We start from the raw sequence: 26,250 nt of genomic DNA on the forward strand, positions 1-26,250 counted from the left end.
ACTAAGCATACACCTATAATAACTGCAGTGTAATTCATTAATGTTATTAGAGTTCCCTTAATTTAAACTACTGTTTATAAATTACAATCACTGAAACATTTGGTTATGGTATAATAAACACAGAAATAGGATGTTATGGAGTACACCATGATATCTAAGGTGAATGTATTATGTCTGCTAATGTTCCTTAGCTGATTCATCCATTTAGCTGGGAAAAAAAAAAAAAACCTTCACATAATGTATAAAACCAACTAAATCACGTTTGGTGGAAAGCTCATTAAATGTTCCTGGCTTAATGAAATTTGAACCTGTATGTTTTCAACTAAAGGGCACATGTGTGTGTATGTCCTTCCTTTGCTCCATTATGGAGACACTAAAGAAAAGGTGCATTTTTCAACTGAAAACTCTAAAAGAAAGTGTGAGTTTGCTATTATACTTATTTACACTTACCGTATCACAGCATGTTCATATATATCACTGTAATAAAAATGATAAATTATTTATATACTAAGTATTATGTTACACTTGACAAGATATTCTATTCTTGTTTTAATTCTATGCTCAAGTGTAAGCATAAGAATGAAGTGAAGGACTAGTATGCTTGTATACAGAGGCTACTGTGTATGATAACTGAATTAAAATTCAGATACTCCTGCAAATTAAAATTAAAAACCGAATTTAAAATTGGCATATTAATAATACAGTATTATTTTGTATAGCTGCTAGTTAAACATATGTTCCTTGTTATAAGTTTATCAGCAAGACATTTTGAAATGTTATTTTTATCTTTGGCTGCTGAAGTTTGCTAAGATATAAAACAAATCTACTTAAGTTAAAAATCATTTAATTTTCTTGACCATAAAAGCTCTGGAATGACTTCTAATGGGACTATATTGATCAAGTACATATAATAAACAACTATGTTATATCAACTAGTTTCACCAACTAAGGCTGTTGGCATTGGCATCTTCAGGGTTCGTAACTGTAAGGCACTAAAAAGTAAAAAACTGTTACAAACTATATCAACCGATTCCAATTATATTAGACAAAGAACAGAGTGCTTACAATACATGCATAGAGCGTGCATGATCTCACTTATTGTTATTTAGGAACGTTCTATAGTTGGCACTGTAATTCAGTTCTGGTGAGTTAAGAGACCTAATAAGGGTCTTCCAGATCACAGGCAAGATTAGTCCTTGGTTGCTGTTAAGGTTTTGTATACAGCAGGCAACTGTTGTGGCCTCCTTAAAAATTCAGGAGCGGAAGTCCTCCTCCATGTAAGGAATTGTGCTTCTATCCCACTCTATGGTATGGTTCGTTCTTGAGAAATGAAAAGTTAACCCTGATTTATATTCTTTGTTATTATTGATGTCACCTATGTGTTCTTTTTGCCCCATTTCAAGGCTCCTTGAAGTCTGGCCGATGTAATTCAAGCCGCACAAGCAGGGTATGTTATAAACTCCAGCATATTTGGAGAAAGGATGGCTATCTTTTGGAGATCTTAAGAATTGTCTAATCGTTTCTGTAGGTTTAAAGGCCACTCTTATTATATGTGGTCTAAGGAGTCTAGCAATCTTATTGGAAACTGTCCCTAAGTATGGAATGACGATGGTTGAAACATAACGCATATCATCTCGTTGTCTTTGTCGGGGATTCAGAGAAAAGTATCTTGTGGACGAGTCTTCGAGGAAATCCATTCATGGTAAGGTTGGTAGATATCAGGGATAGTTCTTCCTGGAGGTCTTGTTGATGTATTGTAAGGAGAGAGGCACAGTTCTTCAGCATGTGTACAATACTAAGTTTCTGAGAAATGTGGTGGCAGGAAGTGAAATGTAAATAACGTCCTGTATTGGTAGGTTTGCGGTAAACTGAGAGGTTGATACCACCATTCGGAAGCTTCTTAATTAAAGCGTCCCGAAATGATAACTGGTTATCTTTTTCAAGTTCTAGAGTGAATTTGATTGTGTGATGTAGAGAGTTGATTTTGTTAAGAAAGTCGAACAGGTCCTTTTTTGTGTGGTTCCAAACAATAAAGATATTGTCCACGTATCTCCACCATACTGTGGAGTTAGGGTCTGTTTGAGATAATTTGAGAATCAGTACAAGATGGAGAGTTAAACAATGATGGAACAGAGAAGTAATGATGTCTTGTGGGAGCAAGCTTCCTAAAATGTTGATGACTTCCTCCACAGGGATGTTAGTGAACAGAGATGTAACATCCAGGCTGGGGAGTAGATCCACATTGGAGATTGAGATGTTGTTCAGTTTCTCTATGAAATGTTGCGAATTTCGTATATAAGTATCCGAATTATGGACGTGTGGTTTGAGGAGGCCTGCCAGGTGTTTAGAAACAGATAAGTGGGCGAATTGATTCCATCTACAATCGGCATAGTGGTATTCCATTTTTGTGTACTTTAGGAGCACCATATAGTCTTGGTGTTAGTGGATGCATAGATTTCAATCTTCGTTTTAAGTCTATAGGCCAGTTCACCATGTGACGTATTAAATCGTTGGTGTCATTGTGATTCTCTAAAAACACACGTAATAACCACAGTAACGACTATTTAATTCGGAAATATTTCATCACAAGTATCTTGGGACATCATCAGTACAATAGTTTAAACAATACTAGGAATAACATACAGTTAGGGCACATGATTACAATGGAATCTCAACATGCGTGCAATAACGTGTTATAGAAGTAAAATAAATATAACTGGGAAAAAAAAAAAAAAAATAATAATAAAAAAGTTTTTAAATATATATATATATATATATATATATGTAAAGATTATTTTACACAATTTTGTATGACAATTTCCCATACTTTAGGAATAGTAAGAACATCGCTGCAGTTAAAATTTGGTCTGTGTAGTAGGGCTTCAGCACGTTTTTTATATAAACGTTCATATTTATATAAAGATCTATGTAAAAGTTTCGACTTCTCCCAATGGATTCTATGGTTTGGAATTTCGACTCCGTGTTGGGAGAGACCAGATTTCTGCGGTTTGAAAAGACAAATGTGGTCTTGATGTTCCGAGATTCGTTTCTGAACAGACCTACCTGTCTGACCAAAGTAAGACAATTTGCAGGAGCATGGGATCTCATAAACGCCAGGTAACATCAGAGGTGAGAGTTTGTCCTTAGTAGAAGGTAACAAGTTATAGATTTGGTTGATAGGTTTGTAAGTAGTGGCAAAATTGTATTTCTTCATAATTTTTGAAAGACGTTCGGAGATGCCTTTGACATAAGGTATGGGAATCCTATGGACTTCTTCTTGTCTGGGTTGATGTGTGGGAAGGTGACTGATGATTTTTTGAGATGTTTTAAGATTATATCCAATTAGTATAGTTGTATTTTTGATTATTTCTAGTTCTTGGTTTAGGGAATCTTCAGAGGTGAAGAATTTGTGTGCTCTGGAAACTAGTGATTTAAGGATGCCAAATTTCTGAGATGGATGATGAGCGGAAGAATTGTGAATGTAGTGACCTGAAAATGTAGGCTTGTGATAGACAGACGTGGCGATGGAACCATCTTCTTTTCTTTGAATGTGCAAATCTAGAAAGGAGATACCCTGTGGAGATTCTTTTTCTAGCATAAAGTTCATGCGAGGATAAAGACGGTTTATTTTATCTAGAAAAGTTGTTTTAATTTAATTCCTGTTTGGGATGATCCCAGAGTGCAAATACGTCGTCGACATATCTTAACCAAATTTTATGGGAAATTGTCATACAAAATTGTATAAAATAATCTTTATATATACAGGGTGTTCGGGATAAATTTGACATATTTATAATTAATTATATTTTTCCGTAAGTTACATGTATTAACACACACTTCTCTTCATTTAAAAGTTTGGACCCTTCTTCATTCATATACAAGATGTCAGAAAGGATGGATAGCTGGAACCCACCTGAATCATGGAAGAGAATAACTTGTATCATGATGATTCGTGCCCGCCATCAAAATAAGGATATCACGACTGCTGCCCAATGCTCCCTGAATACAGTAAAAACAATCAGGCATGAACTAGAGACTTGCAATGGTGACTACGAGGATGTAGCAAGAAGAAAGATCCCTAGCAGACGATCTGATTGCGTTCGTACAGCAGAATTCCTCACAAATCTGCAGGAACAGGTGTTGAAGAACCCTGGCATTGGAATTCGGGCTTTGTTCGTGGAGTTGCTAACTGTAGTCAAGCCCTGGATAACAAGGGTAGCCAATGGTAGGCCGTATGTATGGCAGCAGGATTCGGCCCCTTGCCACACCTCTGGGAAAAGTCAAAAATGGTTGTCTGAAAATTTCTACGACTTCACCAGTCCAAATGTTTGGCCTCCAAACTCCCCAGACCTTAACCCCATGGATTATTTTGTATGGGGCGCAGTTGAAAAAGACACCAATCGCACTTCCAGTAATACAAAAGCCCAGTTAATGGATAAAATTAAAACAGTTTTTGCGGCCCTTCCCAGGGAGACTGTAGCATCAGCTTGTTCGAGGTTCCGAAGCAGAATTGAAGCTGTGATCGATGCTAATGGTGGTTATTTTGAGTAAATCTTGTTGATAGTATTGTAATTAACTCTGCCTGTAATGTTTTTTTGTCAATTCATTAAATTTAATAGATACAAAGAAGATTTTCTTTTTCCTTACGAAACTGTCAAATTTATCCCGAACACCCTGTGTGTATGTATATATATATATATATATATATATATATATATATATATATATTCCCCCCCCCCCCCCAGTTATATTTAATTTACTTCTATAACACGTTACTGCACGAATATTGAGATTCCATTGTAATCATGTGCCCTAACTGTATGTTATTCCTAGTATTGTTTAAACTACTGTACTGATGATGTCCCAAGATACTTGGGATGAAATACAGGAATACCTCGATTATTGCGATTATTGTTGCCACGAAAAATACCGCAATAATCGAATCCGCGATAATCAGGATAAATAATGCATGTAAAATGGGTGATCAATGCCAAGGATTTTTCAAATCTATTCATTAAATTTTATATATCAAGTAAAAAAGAAATGTGTTAAACGCGTTAAGTAAAAAATGAAGGTTCATTAAGAAAAACAAGATTATTCTTTAATATTTATTTATATATAAGAAGTACATACAGTACATACAATTATTCTTTCTTGGATAAAAATTGATGTAGAGTTGCCTGGTGGAATTTTTTCTTTTTTTTTTTCTTCGTATAAAACTCGGTAGCAACGGATGGAATTTTCAATTTCCTGACGAACTTTCAGTGATCGCTCGAGATTAGGATCACCGTTCAAGATTTTTTCTTTAAAATTTTCAGCAATTCCAAACATTTAGTCCATTTCTTTGAGGGTAAATTCCTTCGGTGTCAAGTCAATTTGTTCGTCATTATCACTGATTTGAGCATCGTAAGCACGTCCTCTCTCGAGGTTAATTAGGTCTTCATCATCCAGCTCCTTATCATGTGACTGAAGCAGGTCCCGAACATCACCTTTTTCAATTTCTTTTAGTCCTAGATCGAAGCCTTAGAGTTTACAGCATGGTCTAAAATATGGCGAACAGGTGATTCATTTAGACCGTACGCTCTTGCAATTTTGGCTTTGGTTATTCCTGCTTCATACTTATTTATCATATGCAACTTATCTTCTAAGCTGATCACTCTACGTTTCTACTTGATAGCTGTAGACTTGAAATCATCCTTGTTTCTTTTAGCATTCATTGTAAATAACAAGAAAATAAATATCCACATATACTTCAGGCAAGGGCGGATAGTTACTGGTAATTGGTGAGAAGGCACTGCCGGATAAAAACGAATCGCTACAAGAGAGCGATACCTGGAGAGTGGCGACTCGAACTAGTTGCATATGTAGTGGGCTACATCTCGCAGTCGCGATATTTCGAATTTTGGTATCAAATTATAAACCGCGATAAATCGAGAATCACGATAATCAAGGTATTCCTGTATTTACGAATTAAATAGTCATTACTGTGGTTATTACGTGTGTTTTTAGTGATGAATTCACCACAGGTTTTGTTATATAAAAATTGTGATTCTTTAGTGTTGGATCTGTGACTAGGACATGGTAGGTTGATGTATCCGATAGTAAGCTGTAAATCTTATCTTCGTAATCACTGGTGTTTAAAATCACTGTTCTGGAAGATGAGAGGATGATACTACTTTTTAATCTAATATCGTTAGCTATGGGTTCTGGTAACGACGAAACTGACTTTTCTATATTACAAATGATATCCACTTCAGGTGTTATCGCAATTGAAACCTTTTTTAAGAATACTGATCTCTGGTTTTGTTAATACGTGATCCGATAAATTAAAAATAACTTTGTTATCAGGTAGAGAAGGTTTTGACTTAAGACGTTTTGTATAAAGATCGTTGAATATTTTGATTTGGTTTCGTATGCTTGTTGTAAAGGCTTTATCATAGCTAATATTGACCATTCTGTCCAAAAGTGAATATATATTTTGGTCTAAAGTACTACAGATATCGTCATAAATCTGATAACATTCTAAATCTATTTGGATTAAAAGAAATATGGTATGCTGTATCCGTTCACGTAGAAGTGCCAAAGATGTTTTAAAATAAATATCTTTCGCTCAGCTTCAATGGAATTGTTCTTTTAAAAATAGAAACTTTGGAATAATCTTGTTGTTCTGACATCTCTTCAAAAATGTGAGATCATTTAATAGTTTGGCCTTTTTACATTTAAGGAGTTCAAAACGGCATACTTTTCGTTTAGACCACATAAAATAAGAGTGGCCTTTAAACCTACAGAAACGATTAGGCAATTCTTAAGATCTCCAAAAGATAGCCATCCTTTCTTCAAATATGCTGGAGTTTACAAATACCCTGCTCGTGCGGCTTGAATTACATCAGCCAGATTTCAAGGAGCCTTGAAATTAGGCAAAAAGAACACATCGGTGACGTCAATAATAACAGAGAAGATAAATCGGGGTTAGCTTTTCATTTCTCAAGAACGAACCATATCATAGAGTGGGATAGAAGCACAATTCCTTACATAGAGGAGGACTTCCGCTCTCAAATTTTTAAAGAAGCCACTGCAGTTGCCCGCTGTATACAAAATCTTAACAGGAACCAAGGACTAATCTTTCCCGTGATCTGGAAGACCCTTATTCGGTTTCTTAACTCACCAGAACTGAATTACAGTGCCAACTATAGAACATTCCTAAATAACAACAAGTGAGATCATGCACGCTCTATGCATGTATTGTATGCACTCTGTTCTTTGTATAATATAATTGGAATCGGTTGATTATAGTTTGTAACAGTTTTAGTGCCTTACATCAGTTATGTACCCTGAAGATGCCAACAGCCTTAGTTGGTGAAACTAGTTGGTATAACATAGTTGTTTATTATATGTACTTAATCAATATAGTCCCATTAAAAGTCATTCTAAATCTACTTAAGTAGATTTAGAATGACTTAGATTTTGAAGTGAAGTTACTGCTGTAATTCACATTGTGAAATGAACAATTGTTATAATTTCCACTACTTTCATTTTGAAATTATAATTATGTTCAATACATTCAATTTGTTGATAAAGATATTGCGGTGGGTTCTCCAATATCTCCCATTCTTGTTAACTTCTATTTAGAACAGTTAGAAGAGAAAATTTTAATGATTAACCCAAAACTTTTGATATGGCTTCATATGGATGGTGGATTTGCTATGTGGAATAATTCATGTGAACAACTGTAAGATGTCTTCTTATAAAAAATATAAATAAAAATAATAATAATCACAACACATCATAGAATCTGACTATGGAACTATATCTTTCCTTGATGTTCTTATAAAAAGAGAATTGAATAGCTCCTTATCAACATCTGTTTTCTTGCAAATCTTCCTTTTTTGGGTCAAAATATCCACCAAACTTCAGCTCACCATTCCTCACAAAAATATGGCATTATTAAATGCTCTTTCAAGAGATCATATTATTTGTTGTTGTTTTTTGTCTGATCTACTTCAGAAAGAAATTTCTACAATTAAAAAATTGCCATTCTCAATGGTTACAACCACAAAACAGTAAGGAAGATTATCTTTTCTCCATCCTCTATTAGAAGAGAAGAATATCTATTCATACATTAAATGCATTTACCTTCTGGAAATATTAAACTTCTTCAAAAATCTGGGAATTATGATTAAGAACTATACTGTTTAATCATACAAGTTTTTATTACATGTAGCACATATTATTATTATTACGTGACACATTGGGAGTCCAAAGACTCATCGAGGGAGGACATCTTCTCTCTACCTCTCCATCTCCACCACTCAATCCACCAATGCCATCTACTGCCCACCACTAGTATTTTCACACACAATCACAAACATCCATATCCACAGCGGGATTCGAACCCACAGCCTTTTGGTTGGAGAGTGAATACGCTAACCACTCAGCGAACAAGGCTGGCATATACTTCACTTTTACACATGCATGCACACTTGAACTGATCCTAATAGCAGCAGCGTTTTTTTTTTTTTTTTTTTTTTTAACCAGACTGTCCCATGACTGCATATAAGGAGAGATTCCATTCACCATTGTTTAATTTTTTTTATTTCTGTTGACAATGACTGACAATATATATGTCAGTGTATATGACAATATACACTGACAATGATCCATGAATGGAAATATCTGTAATTAATTCATCATAATTACTTATTCAGAATGACAAAGTACTGTAGGTAGTGCAAGTAAGGTTTTAGAAGGGGTAAACTACTATAACTTTCTTTTTCCATGGTGAACTGAATGTGTGAATGTAGGCTGATGCAGGAGGATGGTTGGTTTGTTTTCAGAATGAGGATGAATGGCAAAAATATCATGAACATAGCAAACAAAGAGGACTGAGGATGAATGGTTGAAAACAAGGTATTTTTCAGATGGTTTAAATGATAATGGTGGGGACATAATAGCTACTGTTGCTGTGCCTTCTTATCTGTTTATAGATCTTATTTTTTCAGATGAAATATCCTGATTGTATAACCAATTGATATATCTTCAGAAAATAAGGAAAGAAAACATCATATAGAAGAGAAATAGTGTCAGACAAAGGATGATGGAAAATGGAGAAACAATGCTAAAACTAATTGACTCCTTTATTGAAATACTCTTGAATTTTTTAAGAAAATGTGTAGAATTCTTCTTGATGAATGATCTGAATTGTCCAATATGTGCACTTAATACATACAGGAAACAAACTTTCCCATTCTATATGTGGGAGAGCCAATACAATTCAAATTGGATCTTATGGGACAGCTTTCTTTCTGAATTTTTGTTTGAAGAACCATATAAATCAGGAGTCCTAAATCAGTGCTTAGTTTCTTCAAAGTATTTTCATTCCAGCTAACAACTTAGCTGTGTTTTGGTAGGGTTATAACTAATTTCTTGATAAATGGAGATCTATCTTCCTATCATAGTTGTCTTTATCCATTACAACTATGGCTTTTCCTTTATTAGCTTTTGAAATAGGTATAAGGTTCTTTTGTTTCAGTGAAAGTAGCATATGGAATTCAGCAGCAGATAAATTATATGGAAATTCTAAATAGTGAGGCAGCAACTTCAAAGCATAGTTCATTAGCATCCTCATTTGAAAGACCAGAAAGATTGCATTTGATATTATGCAAAAAATGAAGACATGGAATGGTTTTAGCTAGCACAATAGTCTCAGCATCCGTCAATAGCACCTGGAACTATTATTTATTTTTTATCATTAGGAATGTTTCCAATGCTAAATTTTTGGTGCTTATGATATAACGAATCATATTTTTGATTAAGTCTGTGTGTAATAAAGTTTTTTTATTATCCTATCCAGATATTTATTTACATTAAATGCATAACAACTACATGACTAATACGAGATAAGAAAATAAACAAATGGTATGGTCAACAGGATTTTTAGTTTCAGTATAGTATTTTAATGAAAAAAGTGCATGTGTGTGTGTGTATCCTCAAAAATTATTATTTTTTTTTTTACAAGAAAGATCATTTTTGAATTTTGCCTATACAGGAAAACGCAGTTATATGCAAATTCGATATGCACGATAATCAGTTAGCGCAACTGAGTGAAATGATACCATTTCGCAAAATATAGAGGCAAAAGCTCTCTATATTTTTCCTCATTGAAAGAGACAAATTTCAAGAGGAATGTGAAAGCTTTACTGCGAGTTTAGGATGGTTTGACCATTTTAAAAATCGAACTGGACTGCATAACGTAAGAATAACTGGGGAATCTGCTAGTGCTGATAAAGATTCTGCAGCCAAGTTTCGTGAAGGACTGCAAAGGATAATTCAGGAGGGTGATTATGACGATCGGCAAATATTCAACATAGACAAAATTGGTCTCTTTTGGAAGTGTATGCCAACAAAAACTTTCCTAGCTAAAACTGAAGCATTTCAACCAGAATACAAGGTATCTAAAGATCATCTTACATTCTTCTGAGGAGGCAATGCAGAAGGTGACTTTAAACTCAAGCCTATGTTAGTTTATCGTGTGAGAAATCCAAGGAACTAATATTTTGAAGAAATCATCACAATTGGAAAAGAACTTGGATTTAATGAACTGGATAATAAAGATGTGAGAAACTTGCTCGATTCCCATTCAGAATTAAGCAAGCATGATCTCCTTCAACTAGAAGAACAGTGTGAATATGAAGAAGAAGATAAGGTGTGCGAACAAGAAGAGAATGTTATGATTAAGACGCTAACTGCAAGAGAACGTGAGCTAGTTTTCAATCACACTGAACATCCTAAGAAAATTTGTTTGATGCTGATCCTGATATGAAATGAGGCTTCAAAGTCTGCCGAAATCTTGATAAACTGTTCACCAGCTATTGCAAATTGCATGACAAGATGAAAAAGTTGAGAATGATTCAAACATCTTTACTTAATTTTTTTTGTAAAAAAGCAGCTCAATCAAATGTTTAGACATTAAATAAAAATTTAAACAATTGATTTTTATTAACTTTGATGATTGTATCCTCTAATATAGCTTACTTTAATTTTTTTCCCCAAATTTATGCTAACTAATTGATAAATTAATATAATTCCTATTGTTTATTGCATTCACTTAAAGCGATTTTACTTAGTGTGCATTAATTGATGGATTAATTAATCGCGTTAAGTGAGGTTTGCCTGTATAATTGACAAGACTACTTCTAGTGGTGATTCTTGCCTGCAAAATAAATTTAAGTATACTAGTACTATTCATAATACTTTAGTCAAAATTACAGAGAAAAGCTAAACCTTTTGTACAAAATTCTAAAAGAGCTGCAGAAGCATCTAATTATGCTATTTTTTAAGGAAATTTTGATGAAAGTATATTTCAGAAAGTTGGATTTAATAGGAACCAATCTATAGAAAATTCAAACTTGCACTCAGGAATGCTGACAAAACTATAATCAGTATTATGACAAATTAACTAGTCTTGTTAATCTGTCATAACAGATTAACAAGACTAGTTAACTATATAACAGATTATATATTTTTTTAGTTTAGGAATGGACTGAAAACAAAACTTATGATGTCTGTATGTGAGAAAGAAGTGTTGAATATTGGACAGTCATTAGGAATGGTTCAAATAAGGACAGTCTATTTACAAAGTATGGATCCTTCTTCAGTTTAAGATATCAGCTAAGTAGAATTTGATAAATCTAATATGACACCAAGTAATCATAAAAGGATTGGTATTCTAGTGATTAACAGAATACCAATCCTTTTCCATGCCAAGACATTTTTGTTCAGAAAATGAATTCCTTAAAGGAAGAATTCAGTGCTAAAACTGACAAAAGAACTTTCTGAATGAATTAGACTGGAAGAGTAACGTACTCCTTTTGTTTCAGAGCTCAAAGTTGAAAGAATATCCAGAAAGGAAAAATTGACTCAGAAATGTTAACAATAATACTTCCAACTATAAGAAGTCCTCCACTGTTAAGGAAAAAAAAAATTGATGCTCTAACTATGACAGTTTGGGTTACACATCTAGATTGCACTATAACAAATCTCATAAAGATGGAGATAATCTCATGGTGGCAGCAGAGTGAACATCTCTTGAACATCAAACAGCTGCATGGGTACTTTTGACTACATTAAATTCATGTGATGTGGAACTGTTAAATTTAACAAATGTTTCAATATCTGATAATCAATGCAAAGTTCTTTTTGATACTGGGACATTTATTTCTGTAATCACATGGAAGTTCTTTTCTTCATGACTATAAGGGATCAAATACAGTGTAATGTAAGGAATTTAGACAAAGATTTAAAATTAAGAAAAACTTTCAATCAGGAAATATTAGAAACAAAAACCATAGCTGTTACAATTTTTCTTTAAGATTTTAAAGAAAATCTGTCTATGAACTGCTGATCTCTAAAACAATTTTTAGTTTATCTTTTCAGTTGAATTTGGGAAAGCAATTCTTATCACTCCATAGATATGAATACAGTTATGACTGGTGTAATTTTACTAGATAGGACTGACTTTCAGAAAAACATTCTTTAGATTTCACGTCTAATTTTCTTGCTTTTAACCAGAGTCTTCCCACTTTTCAAAGTTTGTTACTGTTAAGAAGAACCAATTCAACCTTCTTTTATATTATCATTAAAACATGTTGATGCTACTAATGAAAAGAATGTATACATATCAATCAAAATCCATTAAAGAGCTACTTCAGAACAATGGGATTCTAATGAAATCAGAATTACTTAATATCAGGATGCATTTTGGTTTAGCAGTGAAATCTATACTTCAATTCAAAGTGCTCATAAGTGTATTCACCTTGACAACTAGAAAGTTGTTTTTCTTCCCCCCTAAATGAACTAAATTTACTTTGTGTTAGAAATAGACAAGAGAAAAGCATGTGATATCTTGCAATTTAAATTAGTATCACACTTTCTTTTTTTAAGAAGAGGCGGTCTACAATTGATGAGATTCTATTGGCAAACCATTAGATATGATTCAGAGAAAAGGAACATTTCTGGTCTATGAAGTTCCTAGTTAGGCCATTCCAGCAAACTTCTGCCCCCCCCCCCCCCACCCACAGTTTAACTGAAAGAGGTCCAGATATATTTTTGTTGCTATAGCCATGTTAACTCACTTCCCTGGAGCATTTCTATTTTCTAAAGAATGCAGAAATCTTTAGCTCAATGCTTTGTTGATATTATTTATAGATATAGTTATTCCTGACTGACAGAGGTCCAAATTTCCCAACAGAATTATTTTTTAGAAGTTTGTAAAGTTCGAAATATCAAGAAGATTTCACAATTCCATACTGATTTTAATTTTGGGAGAGAATAAACAAATCACCAAAACTGATTCCCTCAAGTATGTCAAACTCTAAGGATTGGAACTTGCATCTTCCTTCAGCCTTATTTTCTCTGAACTGCTGTACATAGCAGTATTTGAGAAAAAACCTATGTCTGCATTCTTCAGGATATGAAGACATTGATCAATTTTTTAGGGAATATGACACAGAGGTTGGGAAATAATACAAGCAGCAGAATTTTAGGAGTACAAGAATTGGTCCTGGTAAAAGAAGGTGCTGATAAAAGAAAAAGAAGTGGTTTAGATACTAAAGAATCAGGGCCATGTATCGTTGTAGAGAGAGAGAGAGACTATCTCCTGTGACTTATAAACTGGTAGGAATCAGATAAATTCATTAGTACATATTCATATAGCATAAAAAGTATTATTATTAAAAAGGCGATACAATAATAAACAGAATCACCCTTGGGAAATTTTTGGATGAAGGAAACTTAATGCCAAAGGGAAGAGAAAGTTCTTTGCCTTTCCAGTAATAAGAATAATCAAGTCTTTTTCTAAGAATAAATCAATATTAAATGACTCAGATTAGAAAAATTTTACTAATAAAAATATTTGTGGTAAACATTATCAGATCAAGACATTGATACTTTTTATTAAAGTATGGAAAGTGATATATGAAATAAGAGACCTAGCTCTGGAGTAGATGAAATATCTAATCCATAGTCATCTCATAAGCATTGGAACCAGTTGATGGGAATGCTGATCATTCAGAAAGTGTGAGTTCATCTTGATCATCCCAATCTGAACCCTCTAGTAAAGAGAGAGAGAGAGAGAGAGATAAGGCCAGATACACTATACTTCAAAAAAATAATAATAAAATAAAATTGAATATTATAAAGTTTCATTGATGCTAATATTATTCTTCTTCTCTTCCGTCTAAGACGGGTTGAGTCTTCTCTTGAGCAGGATCTTCCAGTCATCTCTATTCCTTGCTGTTCGAAAAAGTTCCTTATATGTTCTGCATCCTGAGATGTTCTTTATTAATTTCAGCCAGGTAATTCTTGGTCTTCCAGGTCTTCTTTTTTCAGTTGTAAAAGTATTGATTAGGACGTTAGGAAGTCTGTCTGCATCCATGCGTACAGTGTGTCCAAACCATCTCAGTTGTTGTTTTCTAATTTTTTCTATTATTGTCTTTTTATACCATAGTTCTTGTCTGACTGTGATGTTTGTTTTCTTTTCTATCCAACTTGTTCTATTTATTTTTCTTAAGCATTTCATTTCAAATGCCAGCAGTTTTTTCTCCTCTCTTTTTTTAACTGTCCACGCTTCTGCTCCATAGATGACTGTTGGTATAATTATTGCTTCATATAATTTGATTTTGGCTTGTTTAGATATCTTGTTTGTTTTCCAGATTTTCTGTAATTTTCCCATGGTGGTCCATCCTATCGCTATTCTGTGTTTGATTGTTTTGAGTTCATCTATTGTTTCTGTTAGTTTTGATCCAAGGTATATGAAGTTGTCTACTTGTTCTATTTGTTCTCCGTTTAGGATGGCTGAGATGGTAGTTTTGTTCCTCCCTATTTTCATCACTTTTGTCTTTTGTATATTTATTGTCATGTCATATGTTTTACAGGTTTCGTTTAGCTTGTTGATCAGCTTTTGTAGTTCATTTGGGGTTCTTGCAAGAAGGACGAGATCATCTGCATATTTGATATTATTTATGTTTAAACCATTGACATTGATTCCAGGCTCATTGTCTATTGCTTTCTTTACAACTTCTTCTAGATATATGTTGAATAGGCATGGAGATAATGGGCATCCTTGCATTACTCCTTTTTGGATCTCTATGGGTTCTGCTGTGAGTGTGTCCTTTTTAATTATTGCATTTGTCTTAGAGTAATATTTTATCAGAAACTGTATTATATATTTGTCTATTGCTTTTTCTAGTAGAATTTTAAGAAGGATTTCTCTGTTGATGTTATCGAAAGCTTGTTTAAAGTCCACAAAACAACAATATAGTTCTTTATGGTCTTCCCAGCTGAGCTCTGCTAGTTGGTGCAATGTGAAAATTTGGTCAATTGTTGAATAGTTTCCTCGGAAACCAGCTTGTTCTATGCCTATCTTCGTAGGTGTTTTTTAATCTATTTTGTATAATTCTTATGAATATTTTATAGGTGTGAGAGAGTAAATTGATTGGTCTGTAATTTCTGCAGTCTCTTTTGTCTCCTTTCTTGTATATTGGGATGATCTTTCCAGTTCTCCAGTCATCTGGGATCTCTCCTGTTTGTAGTATTTTATTGAATAGGGTTGTTAAATATTCTATTGATATAGTGCCTCCATATGACCACAGTTCAGTAGGGATAGTATCAATGCCTGGTGCTTTATTGTTTTTCATCTGTTTTATTGGCTATCTAACTTCTTCTTGTAAAGTTTTTGGGTGATCATTATTTTCTTCTATTGTTGGCATTGTAGTTTTGTCTCCTTGGTGGAAGATAGTCTTAAAATGGTTTGACCAGATTTTTCTTATATGTTCGATATTCCCGGTTTCAGTCATCTTGTTGTTTATCATTGTTACTGCTTTTGCTGAGAATTCCTTTGTAATTTCTCTTACAGTATCATGGAAGACTTTTAGGTTGTTTTGTTGGTATGCTTCTTGGCATTTCTTAGCTTTTTCTTCTAACCATTTTTCTTTGGCTTTTTTTGCATAGGTTATCAACTTTATTTTTTAGTGCTCTGTATTTTTCTCTATTCTCTTCATTGTTTTGTTGGTTTACAAGTATCTTGGCCTCTCTTTTCTCTTCTATGGTAACTATGATTTCTTGGGTCATCCACTGTTTGTTTATTTTGGGTTTGGAACCTAGAGTGTCTTTTGCGATTGATAACACTGTTTCTTTTCCTTCTTCCCAGTATTTTCCGCTGTTCTGTAAGATGGAGGGTTTTAATTTCAAGCACACCTGTTCTAAAAATCGACTTCTGCTTAAGCTATCTTTTAGTTTTGATAGGTTGATGATTTCTTCTTTTCTGATATTATTTTTCCTGTTGAATTTTATCTTTACTTTGGCAGTTAATATTTCATGGTCAGTGTCAAAATCAAAACTTCTTAATGTTCGTACATTATTTACTGATCTTTTCCATTGTTTGTTTATGATGATATAGTCTATGCAGTTCTTTATATTACCATCTGGAGATGTCCATGTATATTTATTATTAGGGTGTTGATAGAACAATGTGTTTGTAATCATTAGATCGTTTGCTTTACAGAAGTGGAGTAATTGTTCTCCTCTGTTGTTAAGCTCTCGTATCCAAATTTCCCCATCACATCTTTTTTGTCTGCTGTGAACTGTCCTATTTTAGCATTAAAATCTCCCATCACTATCATGAGTTCTCTATTTTTGGGATTATCTATTTCCTGTTGTAGTTCTTCATAGAAATTTTCTATTTCTTCTTCTGAATGGTTACTGTCTGGTGCATATATTTGGATTATTTTAATTGTTTGACCTTTTTCTTTTGCTTGAAGTTTGGCTGTTATTATTCTAGGAGACACTGGGTTTATTTCAATTACTGAGTGTATAAGTTTCTTTTCAATTAGTAATGCAACTCCTTCTCTGTGTATGTTATCTTTTCTTCTTGAGAAGTACAGTCTTCCTTCTGGTAAATCCATGAATCCATCTCCGCACCAACGTGTCTCTGATAAACCTAAAATACTCCATTTCAATCTTTTTAAATTTTCCTGGACTAATTGTAATTTTCCAGGTCGGTATAATGATCTTATGTTGAGGGTGGCTACATGTTTCACATCCTTGGCTGACCACATTGCTGATTTCTCACCTACTCTATGTGGTCTTTGAGTAGGCGCGTCGGTTGTCCCGTACGCAGTAGCACTATCTCGGTTTGTAGACTTTCTCCTGCTCATGAAAGTTACTGGCATAATAATGTAGCCAGCTTGCCATGCCTCTGCTACATCCTTTGGTCCACGGCTCTTTATTCTTTATTCAGAGCAACCCATTTGGGTTCCCCCCATCCGGGGGACGCGCCTGGTAGGAGTGTGGTCTCACCCTATTGTAATATTATTACAATACAATATTGCTTTATTCATATTGTAATAATTTCTGTATGTACATTAATAATTATATAAATTTTTTTTTGCTAAAAAGAGGGCAGGTAAAAATGTTTAAATTTGTTTAACCATTAATAAAAAAGACAAGAGATATTCCTGTCTATCCAGCAAGAAAATGTTAAAGGATCTTCCTGTTGGACAGACCAGAATATCTGTTAACATCCACTCTTGGAGAACATAAAATATACATTTCTGAGCTTCTTCAACAACCCATTGATGCTAATATTATTACAATACAATATTGCTTTATTCATATTGTAATAATTTCTGTATGTACATTAATAATTATATATTTTTTTTGCTAAAAAGAGGCCAGGTAAAAATGTTTAAATTTGTTTAACCATTAATAAAAAAGACAAGAGATATTCCTGTCTATCCAGCAAGAAGATGTTAAAGGATCTTCCTGTTGGACAGACCAGAATATCTGTTAACATCCACTTGGAGAACATAAAATATACATTTCTGAGCTTCTTCAACAACCCACTAGAATATATTGCCACCATCTTGATATCTATTTTTATGTTCTTACCAAAGTCTTGCCATGACTTTTGTTTAGCTAGTTTTACACAGTGTTTAGTTTTCTTACATTTCTCTCTGTATTCTCTAAGAGCACAAGCTGACTTATTTGACAGGAAATTTTGATTTGTTTTCTTCTCCTTCACTGCTTCTTTAACTTCCTGTGTCCACCATGGAGTTCTGATTTTTCTATCCTTGCAGACAACCTCACCAAATGCCTCTATGGCTGAATCAATCAGGGTTTTCTTCAAGGATTGCTACTGAATCTCCAAGGTTTAGTTCCTGTCTCAAACTCTTTCATTTTTCTTCAATAATCTTTATGTATTTTAGTCTACAGTTCACACATGAGAGCTGCTGAACTTTTATTCACTTTAAAACTTTCTTACATGTTCTTCTTTTCAAAATGAAATTCAATTTTATCCTTCTCAAGATTAAATAGTGATCACTTCCAATTTCAAATCCTCTGTACACTCTGGTGTCTTGCACCATGGAGTAAACATCACTATCAACAATAACATAGTCAGTGAGACTTTTCTTATTCCTTGCCTCTTCTCTCCATGTGAATTTCTGCACATTTTTATGTTGGAACATGGTGTTAGTAATAACCAGTCCATGTCCTGAGCAGAAATCCAACAGATATTTGCCATTATTATTAGCTTTGCTCTTTTCTCCAAATTTTCCCAAAATATTTTTGTATGTTTGATAATCATTTCCTATTCTTCTATTTAGATCCCCAACAAGGATCAAGTTTTCATTTTTCATTGTGCCAGTTGCTTTCTCTAAAGCATCAAAACATTTCTCCACTTCTAACTTACTAGAACCTTCTATGGGACCATAGGTACAAATAAGTCTCATTGCCCAGTTCCCCATTCTGATATTTGCCCATATCACTCTACTTGATATTGGTTGCCATTCAAGATTAGCCTCATATTTAGTGTTGAATACTATGGCTACTCCTTCTTTTCCTTGATTGTCATTGCCTGAATATAACATTTTTTATTTATTGCTCAGAAAGATCTCATCAGTTTTTGTCTTTTTTGTTTCAATCACTCCTATTATGTTGATCTGGTACAATCCAATTCCTCAGCTAGCTCCATTTCTTTGCCATTCAGGCTTCTTATGTTGATAGTACCAATCTTGAACTATGATGATGTTGAGTTGAGGTGTGTTTTAAGATTTCTTCCAGTAGCCGAGTTTTCACTGTTTGCCCTGGTTCTCTGGCAAAAACAACGGGTCATGTTTAGCTATGTGAAGCCCAAGCTGGCATGAAATTCTGTTATGTTATACCATTATTTTATATTGTGGTTTAAGCCAATAAGAATACAATTTAGTTGGCTAAATCCCAGATTGCCAGCCCATCCTTGTTCATTCAGTATTATCCACACCGATACCTAAAAAGGTGCACCACAAGAAGGTAAGGATTGGACATTAGGTCAGAAATCCTTGTTCTTTTTCCATATTCCTTTAAAGCCAATGTGGAGGTCTCCTCTTGGTTATACAACTTTGACTCTTAAGCACCCAACAACTAAATCAATATTATATTTATTTTGTTCCTTAGCATTCTGAATTATAAATGAAAATTATAGAGGAACAACTGTCCACACCTAAGCATATTTACAGATCATTCTCAATAAAGTTTTCGGTGCATTACCATGTAACGAGAATTCCAAGTTTCAGCAGATTTTGGATATACATAGTATCAGTAGTTATATCCATCTTGAATGGAATTCTGTAACTTGAATAGAAAAGTACATCTTGTTTCTTGGAGGCCAGAAAGACTGGTTGAGATGTGCTTATGCCAGGAAAGGCTAGGTGTAAGTCAGCCTAAGAAGCTATATTTAACGTTTGGAGATCTTGATATTGAGAAGAGAAGGGAAGCAAGATCTTTCTTGAAAGAATGGTAAAATAATTATTCCAAAAAATACAAGTCATCCAATTTGACAGCCTAGATAGTCTCGAGCATTACTTACAAACAAACCAGGAGAAGAAACTATTTGACTACCAGACTTAGGTGCCACCTAGAAATATATTGCTTCTATACTACAGATAAAGAATCACAGTCTTGTTTAAACCATTTTAGAAATTTCAACTACCTTATCTTAAAAATGACTTCTCACATGGCAGACTGAACACAAATCAGTCTTGTTTTGTATGAAAATCACTTATCTGGTCTTGAAGCATATCAGTCCTTGATTACATTAACAACCATCTGTGAGTATTTGAAACAGCGAACAGCTTAGATGACATGAGGGTAGTCCGAAAAGTTCTAGGCCTCAATCATAGATGGTAACACTATCGGCAAGATTTTTTTTTTTCTAAGTTGGTACATCTGTCATAAGCATCCATGTAAAATTGCTACTCATTCTATTAAATAAAATTGAGTATCGTGCAGTTATAAAATTCTTTGTAAAACAAGATTTAAAAGCAAAAGAAATTCATTCAAAGTTCATAAATGTTTATGGGCACTCTTCTCCTTTGTTTTCGACAATTAAGAAATGGGCTGCCGAGTTTAAACGTGGCTGTATACCAGCCTTGAAGATGATCCTCATGAAGGACGTCCAAAAAGTGTAACAACACCAGAAATCATTGATCAAATGCACAATATTGTATTGGATGACTGGCGAGTCAAAGTGCATGAAATTGCTGAGACTATAGGCATGTCAAAAGAACGTGTAGGATATATTTTGCATGAAGAATGAAGAATTGCAAATGAAAAAGCTTTGATCAAGATGGGTGCTGCACTTGCTCACAGCAGATTAAAAAAAACATTCACATGAAAATCTCTGAACAGTGCTTAGAGCATTTTAACAAGAATAAAACTGATTCTGTAGGCAATTTATTACTATGGATGAGACTTGGATTCACCATTACACACCAGAATCCAAACAGCAGTCAAAACAGTGGACAGAAGCTGGCAAAAAGTATTCTTTGCTGGATAACGATTTTTGATAATGACTATTTAATGATGCCTGTTTATAATTATTTCTTTAAGATTTTCATAATGATGGAAATATTGTTCTAAGAGTCAGGAATCAATCCCTTGATGAAGGTGAATGAGATGGAAGTGTTTGAGTTATTAAGTAATCTTAATATGAATAAGGCAGTTGGAGTGGATAAGATTTCATCGCATTTTGTGAAAGAATGTGCTAAGGAATTTACATCGCTCTTGAGTAGAAAGCAAGCAAGAATGTTTTACTGAGACCTGTTTTAATTTCTGGCTTGGTCGCTAAAGTTTTGGAGAGACTGCAGAGACCTGTATCCTCTTCCTGGTTAGGAAGAGGATACAGGATTAGGTAGAGAAGGAAAAGATCCCACATCGAAGCGATAAACAGGACCACCCTTTAACATTGGTTTGTTAAAGGGTGGTCTTATTTCAGTAATCTTGTTACATTTTATAATAAGGTGACTGCAGCAGTGGAGAAGAGCAATTCGTAATATTCCTGGAATTTGCAAAGAGATCTGACAGACCACAGAGAAATCATCTGTGATCACTTTGCAGATGATGCAAAGCTGGGCCGAACTATTAAGAATGATGTTGATGAAATTGGATTTCAGTGAATTTGAACAGACTGTATACCAGTCTGTTCAAAACTTCAACTTCATCAATACGAATGAAATTGAATTGGTTACTACAGTGCATTCGCCTATAATGCGAAAAATGTTTAAATAGCTGAAATATTATACTTGCTCTATGTGTCTATTCAGGATACGGTTGATATTGTTCATGTTTCTACCTATTTTCGTTGCTTTTGCCCTTTATTCCATACCTGAATGCTAAATTTGTTAGTAATATGTTAGGCTCAAACTGTATAATTACACAACCCCAGATGATGAAACCAATATAAATTCTGAAATATTATAATGTACACTAACCTTAAAAGATAGCTTAAAATACCCCCCCCCCCCCACAATTCTTCCATCATGTCAATTAATATGCACTTATATTTGAAATAATTTTAATTTATATATTTATTAAAAAAAATTATATACCATATTCATGAGTTCTGGTCCTTTGACAGATATGAAACTAATACCAGATTCATTAGCGACAGCCTATTATTTAAAAAAAAAAGTAATAGATCTGAATACATACATACATATTTAAAATGGTTTTAAATTTAAAGCAATTTTAAATAATTAAAAAATTTGGATTATTTAAAATACGTAATACTTCTAATAACAGAGAATAAACAATATATTTCCAATTCACAATTAAAAAATACAACAACAGTTTCTGTTCATATTATATGCTGACCTTATTTGCTTTCTTAATGTAATGTAACCACTCAGAGCTTTCAGAATTTACTTCTTCAAATCTAAATTTATCATAGACCAGCTGAAGGCAAAGTTAGTCATTCCATTTCTGACCTAATTCCAAATTAATTTTCTTTATTTTCACTAATCCAGCTATAAAAGATGCTAAAGCATTCGTTATCCTGCAATCCTTCTCATTACTAATAACATTATATTATGTCATTATATCTAACGATTATATTATGTTACCTAATTACACTGGCAATTCAGATCCCAATGTGGTGCAGATTCCCTGGGAGGAATCTGCACCCAATCTGCACTTACTACCCACAGCTACTCACAACTGTGTATCCATGTAATATAACAATATCAAGCAACATTAGGTTATAGTGCACTGTTATAGTGAAAAATAGTGCAATCTTTGTGCTGACCTTCTCTGGTGTGAATACCGATTTCAATATTCCATCTGGACCACTATTCTGAATGTATAAATGAGTACTAAATAAGAATAATTTTACATTATTCTTACTTAGCATAAGTAACATTATTCCTCATTTTACTTTAAAATGAGGGAACTAATTAATGGATAAATGCAGATAAAAAAACAAAAAAAAAACATGAATAATCTAGCCAGAAGATTGCAGCTGGATATTGCTGTAATGTTCTTTACTACTATACTACTTATTATAGCCACTGCTTTATTGCCATATCGGATACTGAATTGAACTCTGTAAAAATCTACAAGCCAAAATGTTTGTTTTTAGAAATAAAAGATATACAAACAGTAAAATAAATGTTTCTTTACCTGTTTGCTCTGTTTAACCACTTTTAAATTTAATGATGTCACCAAGCATTCAGAATATACACTACAGTATTGAAAAACATTTACTTGATATCATGCTCTTTTTACATAAGTTTCACTTTTTACCATATTTGTACAGAAAATAATATGATCATGAATATCATAGCACATCCCTAATGAAATAAAGATAATCAGCATTCATCAAGGTAAGTAGAATCAAGAAATGAAAATGACAATAGAAGTAACTCATCAGAATTCATCATCAAATTATGTACTTTCTGATAGGTACTTTTAGGGATGAACAGGATACCATCATAGTACTACACAATTAAGTTATATAACTATCAGTTTCCTATCATTTTTTAAATTAATATCAGGTGTATGAAGAGGAGGTATTAGAGTTGTTGCACAAACTGAATAAAAATTCAGCAACATGGATCAACAGAATATCAGCACACGTGCTAAAAGAGTGTTCAGCTGAACTGGATATTCCTTTGGACAAGATTATATAATTTCAGTCTCAGAACAGAGAAGATTCAGCAGGAATGGAAAGAATGTACGGTAATCCCAGTGCACAAGGGTGGTGCAAAGACCAATGTATCCAACTATCGACCAATCAGTATCTCAGGAGTAGTGGTGAGGATGTTGGAAAAATTAGTTAGGACTCACATTCAGAAATGGGTTTACTAAGAGAAGGTAATGTTTTAACATTTTGCTGACATTCTATAATAATGCTACCATTGAACTAGACAAGGGGAATGGACACACCATGATATTTTTGGATTTTACTAAGGCTTTGGCAGAATACAGCATGGAAGACTGTTGTATAAATTGGAGGATATGGAGTTTGGATTACAAAATAATAGCATGGATAAGAAGTTGGCTGACTTACAGATATCAAAGGGTGGTATACAGGGGATGAGTCTGCACAATCTAAGGTAACCAGTGGTATACCATAAGAATCTCGGGTGCTGAGCAATGGAATACTTCAGTACAACCTGTAAGTATTTATAGCGTATTAAATCAGCTATCTTTCCAATTCTAAATCAGTCACGTGTAAGCGCTCACGATGCCTACCATACGCAGCAAAGATGGCAGCATCAAAAGCCAATGGCGAACGAGTACCACGTGTCTCGCCAGCACAGTGCTGTCGATCACTGCCGACAAACCTATTGCATGCCGCAGCTGCAAAACTGGTGTCACAGACAGAAAAAAGGGCATATTCTGTGAGTTCTGTTACCACTGGCTGCACAAAAGCTACTTATCGAACTTAACCAGCCGTTCTTCTGTTCGCTGTGCCTCCCGTCGGTAAAACAACTTCTGAATATAGGTAAACGTGTCGAAAACCTCAAACAGCACATCAATGCTTTAAATGAAACTTTTACCTCCAAAATATGTGCAGGCGAAGCTATGCTAGAACAAACTGAAAACCAGCGCAACGCAAGTTCTACTTCACCAGCAAAAGAACTTCGCGATCTAATCACATCAACGGTAAACAACTTGGAGGCCAAACACAAAAAAACTCAACGTCATCATTTTGAACTTCTTGATGGGAAAACGATTACAAGAGGACATCAACAAACTAGCTGAAGAATGCAACATCAATCCTAAGAATATCGTCAGGTGCCATCGTTTCGGGCCTAAAAATTTTCGATTACAATTACAAGAAGACATCAATAAACTAGCTGAAGAATGCAATATCGATCCTAAGAATTAATTGCATTTTCAATTTCTGTTTTTTCAATTTTCATTTCTGTTGTGTTTATTTTTTCTTCTTGATTTGTTTGTTTACCTAGTTCTACTTTTATTTCAACTGTTTGATTATAAAGGTTTTTAAAATAATTTTCTAATTCCTCTATTTCTACTTTTAATATTAGGATATATTCTATTTCTTCCTTCTTTTGTGTATTAATAAATCTCCACATTTGTTTCTGTATACCACAGAAATCAACATTCAAGTTCTTTTGTATATGATTCTCAAAACTGATTTTTGTTTTTTATTTTCTTTCAATTAACTTTATTTCTTATTTCTTTATATTTGTTCTAATTATCTGTTGTTTTCATTTGTAGACATTTTTGATATTTTCTTTCTTTTCTTTTGTTAATATTTTAATTTCTTCATTAAACCATGGAGTCTATCTTCTTGATTTTGTTATTCTTTTTTCACCCATAATACTTCTGTTGCTATTTCAGTTAAATTTGTTTTAAAAATCTCATTAAAAATATCTAATGAGATAAACCATTAAGCATAAGTGTATGTATGTATGTGTGTATATATATATATATATATATTTATTTATTTATAGATATATAAATAAAGTTAGGAAAGATTAACAGGTTTAAAAAGTACTAGCTCCCACAATGGGGGATAGATGTAGACCATCTGATATGTTTAAGTCATGACAATGAAGTAAAGTTTCATATGTTTCTTTCACACAAGTCATCAATCATCAAGTCGTCATTTTCACACAAGTCTATCTGCACTCAACATAGAGCTTAGTGGAAAAAATTAGGAAATTGACTGTTTCAGTTATCACATATTAGCTACTACAGCAGTGCATTTTAGAATAGTCTGTTATTGTTTATTTGCCATTCTATAATCCTGTACTGAAGATGCCTATGACATTTAGGAGATTTTACATTAAACAAGTTTTTATGTGTGTCTTTGCATTTTTATATTATTTATTTTGATCAAGCAACTTCTTTTCTATTACTTTTAATGATGAATTTATATATAATGCCAAACTGGTTAAATTTTAAAGAAATTTAAAATTTCTTCTAAATTTTAAAAAATTTAAAATTCAGTAACTTGAAAAGAAATCAATACTTTTAAAATTCAGTAAACTGAATTTAATAAGTTAAGATTTCTATTATTATTATATGAAATATCTTGAATGTTAAATCACCATCATTAAATTACTGATATGTATCCTCAGGGAATGTACAGAAGAATGCTAAATAAAATTAATAAAAATGTTAAAATTGTAAAAGACTACCAAGCTTACTGTGCACTCGATGTTGGCAGTTATACAGGTGTAAAGTAGTGCCTTGAGTGTAAGGGTACATACAGTTTTCTGGTGGCTTCAGAAAAAAGGCTAAGATGAGTTTGTGCTAAGAAAAACTGGAGATGTAAGTTAGCCCAAGAAGAGAGATCTGATCATGTTTGGATATCTGAGTATTATTAAAGTCAGGGAAAGTACATGAGCTTTTTCTAGTGAGAAATTAGTAAGGAATGAATTCTGGCAGCATTGAAGTTTACAAGTG

The 26,250-nt window shown here is 33.5% G+C and overlaps 1 protein-coding gene across 3 annotated transcripts in view; it reads right to left on the reverse strand.

Annotated features, from left to right (window-relative positions):
• The window catches only part of LOC150102497 (nuclear valosin-containing protein-like), a 534,631-nt gene that overhangs the window by 124,397 nt on the left and 383,984 nt on the right, over window positions 1-26,250 (reverse strand). For all 3 annotated transcript variants that reach the window (XM_090398755.1, XM_090398754.1, XM_090398756.1), the window contains one exon: window positions 21,921-21,983. In XM_090398755.1, coding sequence (XP_090254881.1) covers window positions 21,921-21,983 — 63 coding nt within the window. The remainder of the gene's footprint in view (window positions 1-21,920; window positions 21,984-26,250) is intronic.

Source organism: Typopeltis vanoorti, chromosome 10, assembly GCF_054136105.1.
Source record: "Typopeltis vanoorti isolate ZY-2024b chromosome 10, IOZ_Tvanoo_1.0, whole genome shotgun sequence".
Taxonomy (NCBI): domain Eukaryota; kingdom Metazoa; phylum Arthropoda; class Arachnida; order Uropygi; family Thelyphonidae; genus Typopeltis; species Typopeltis vanoorti.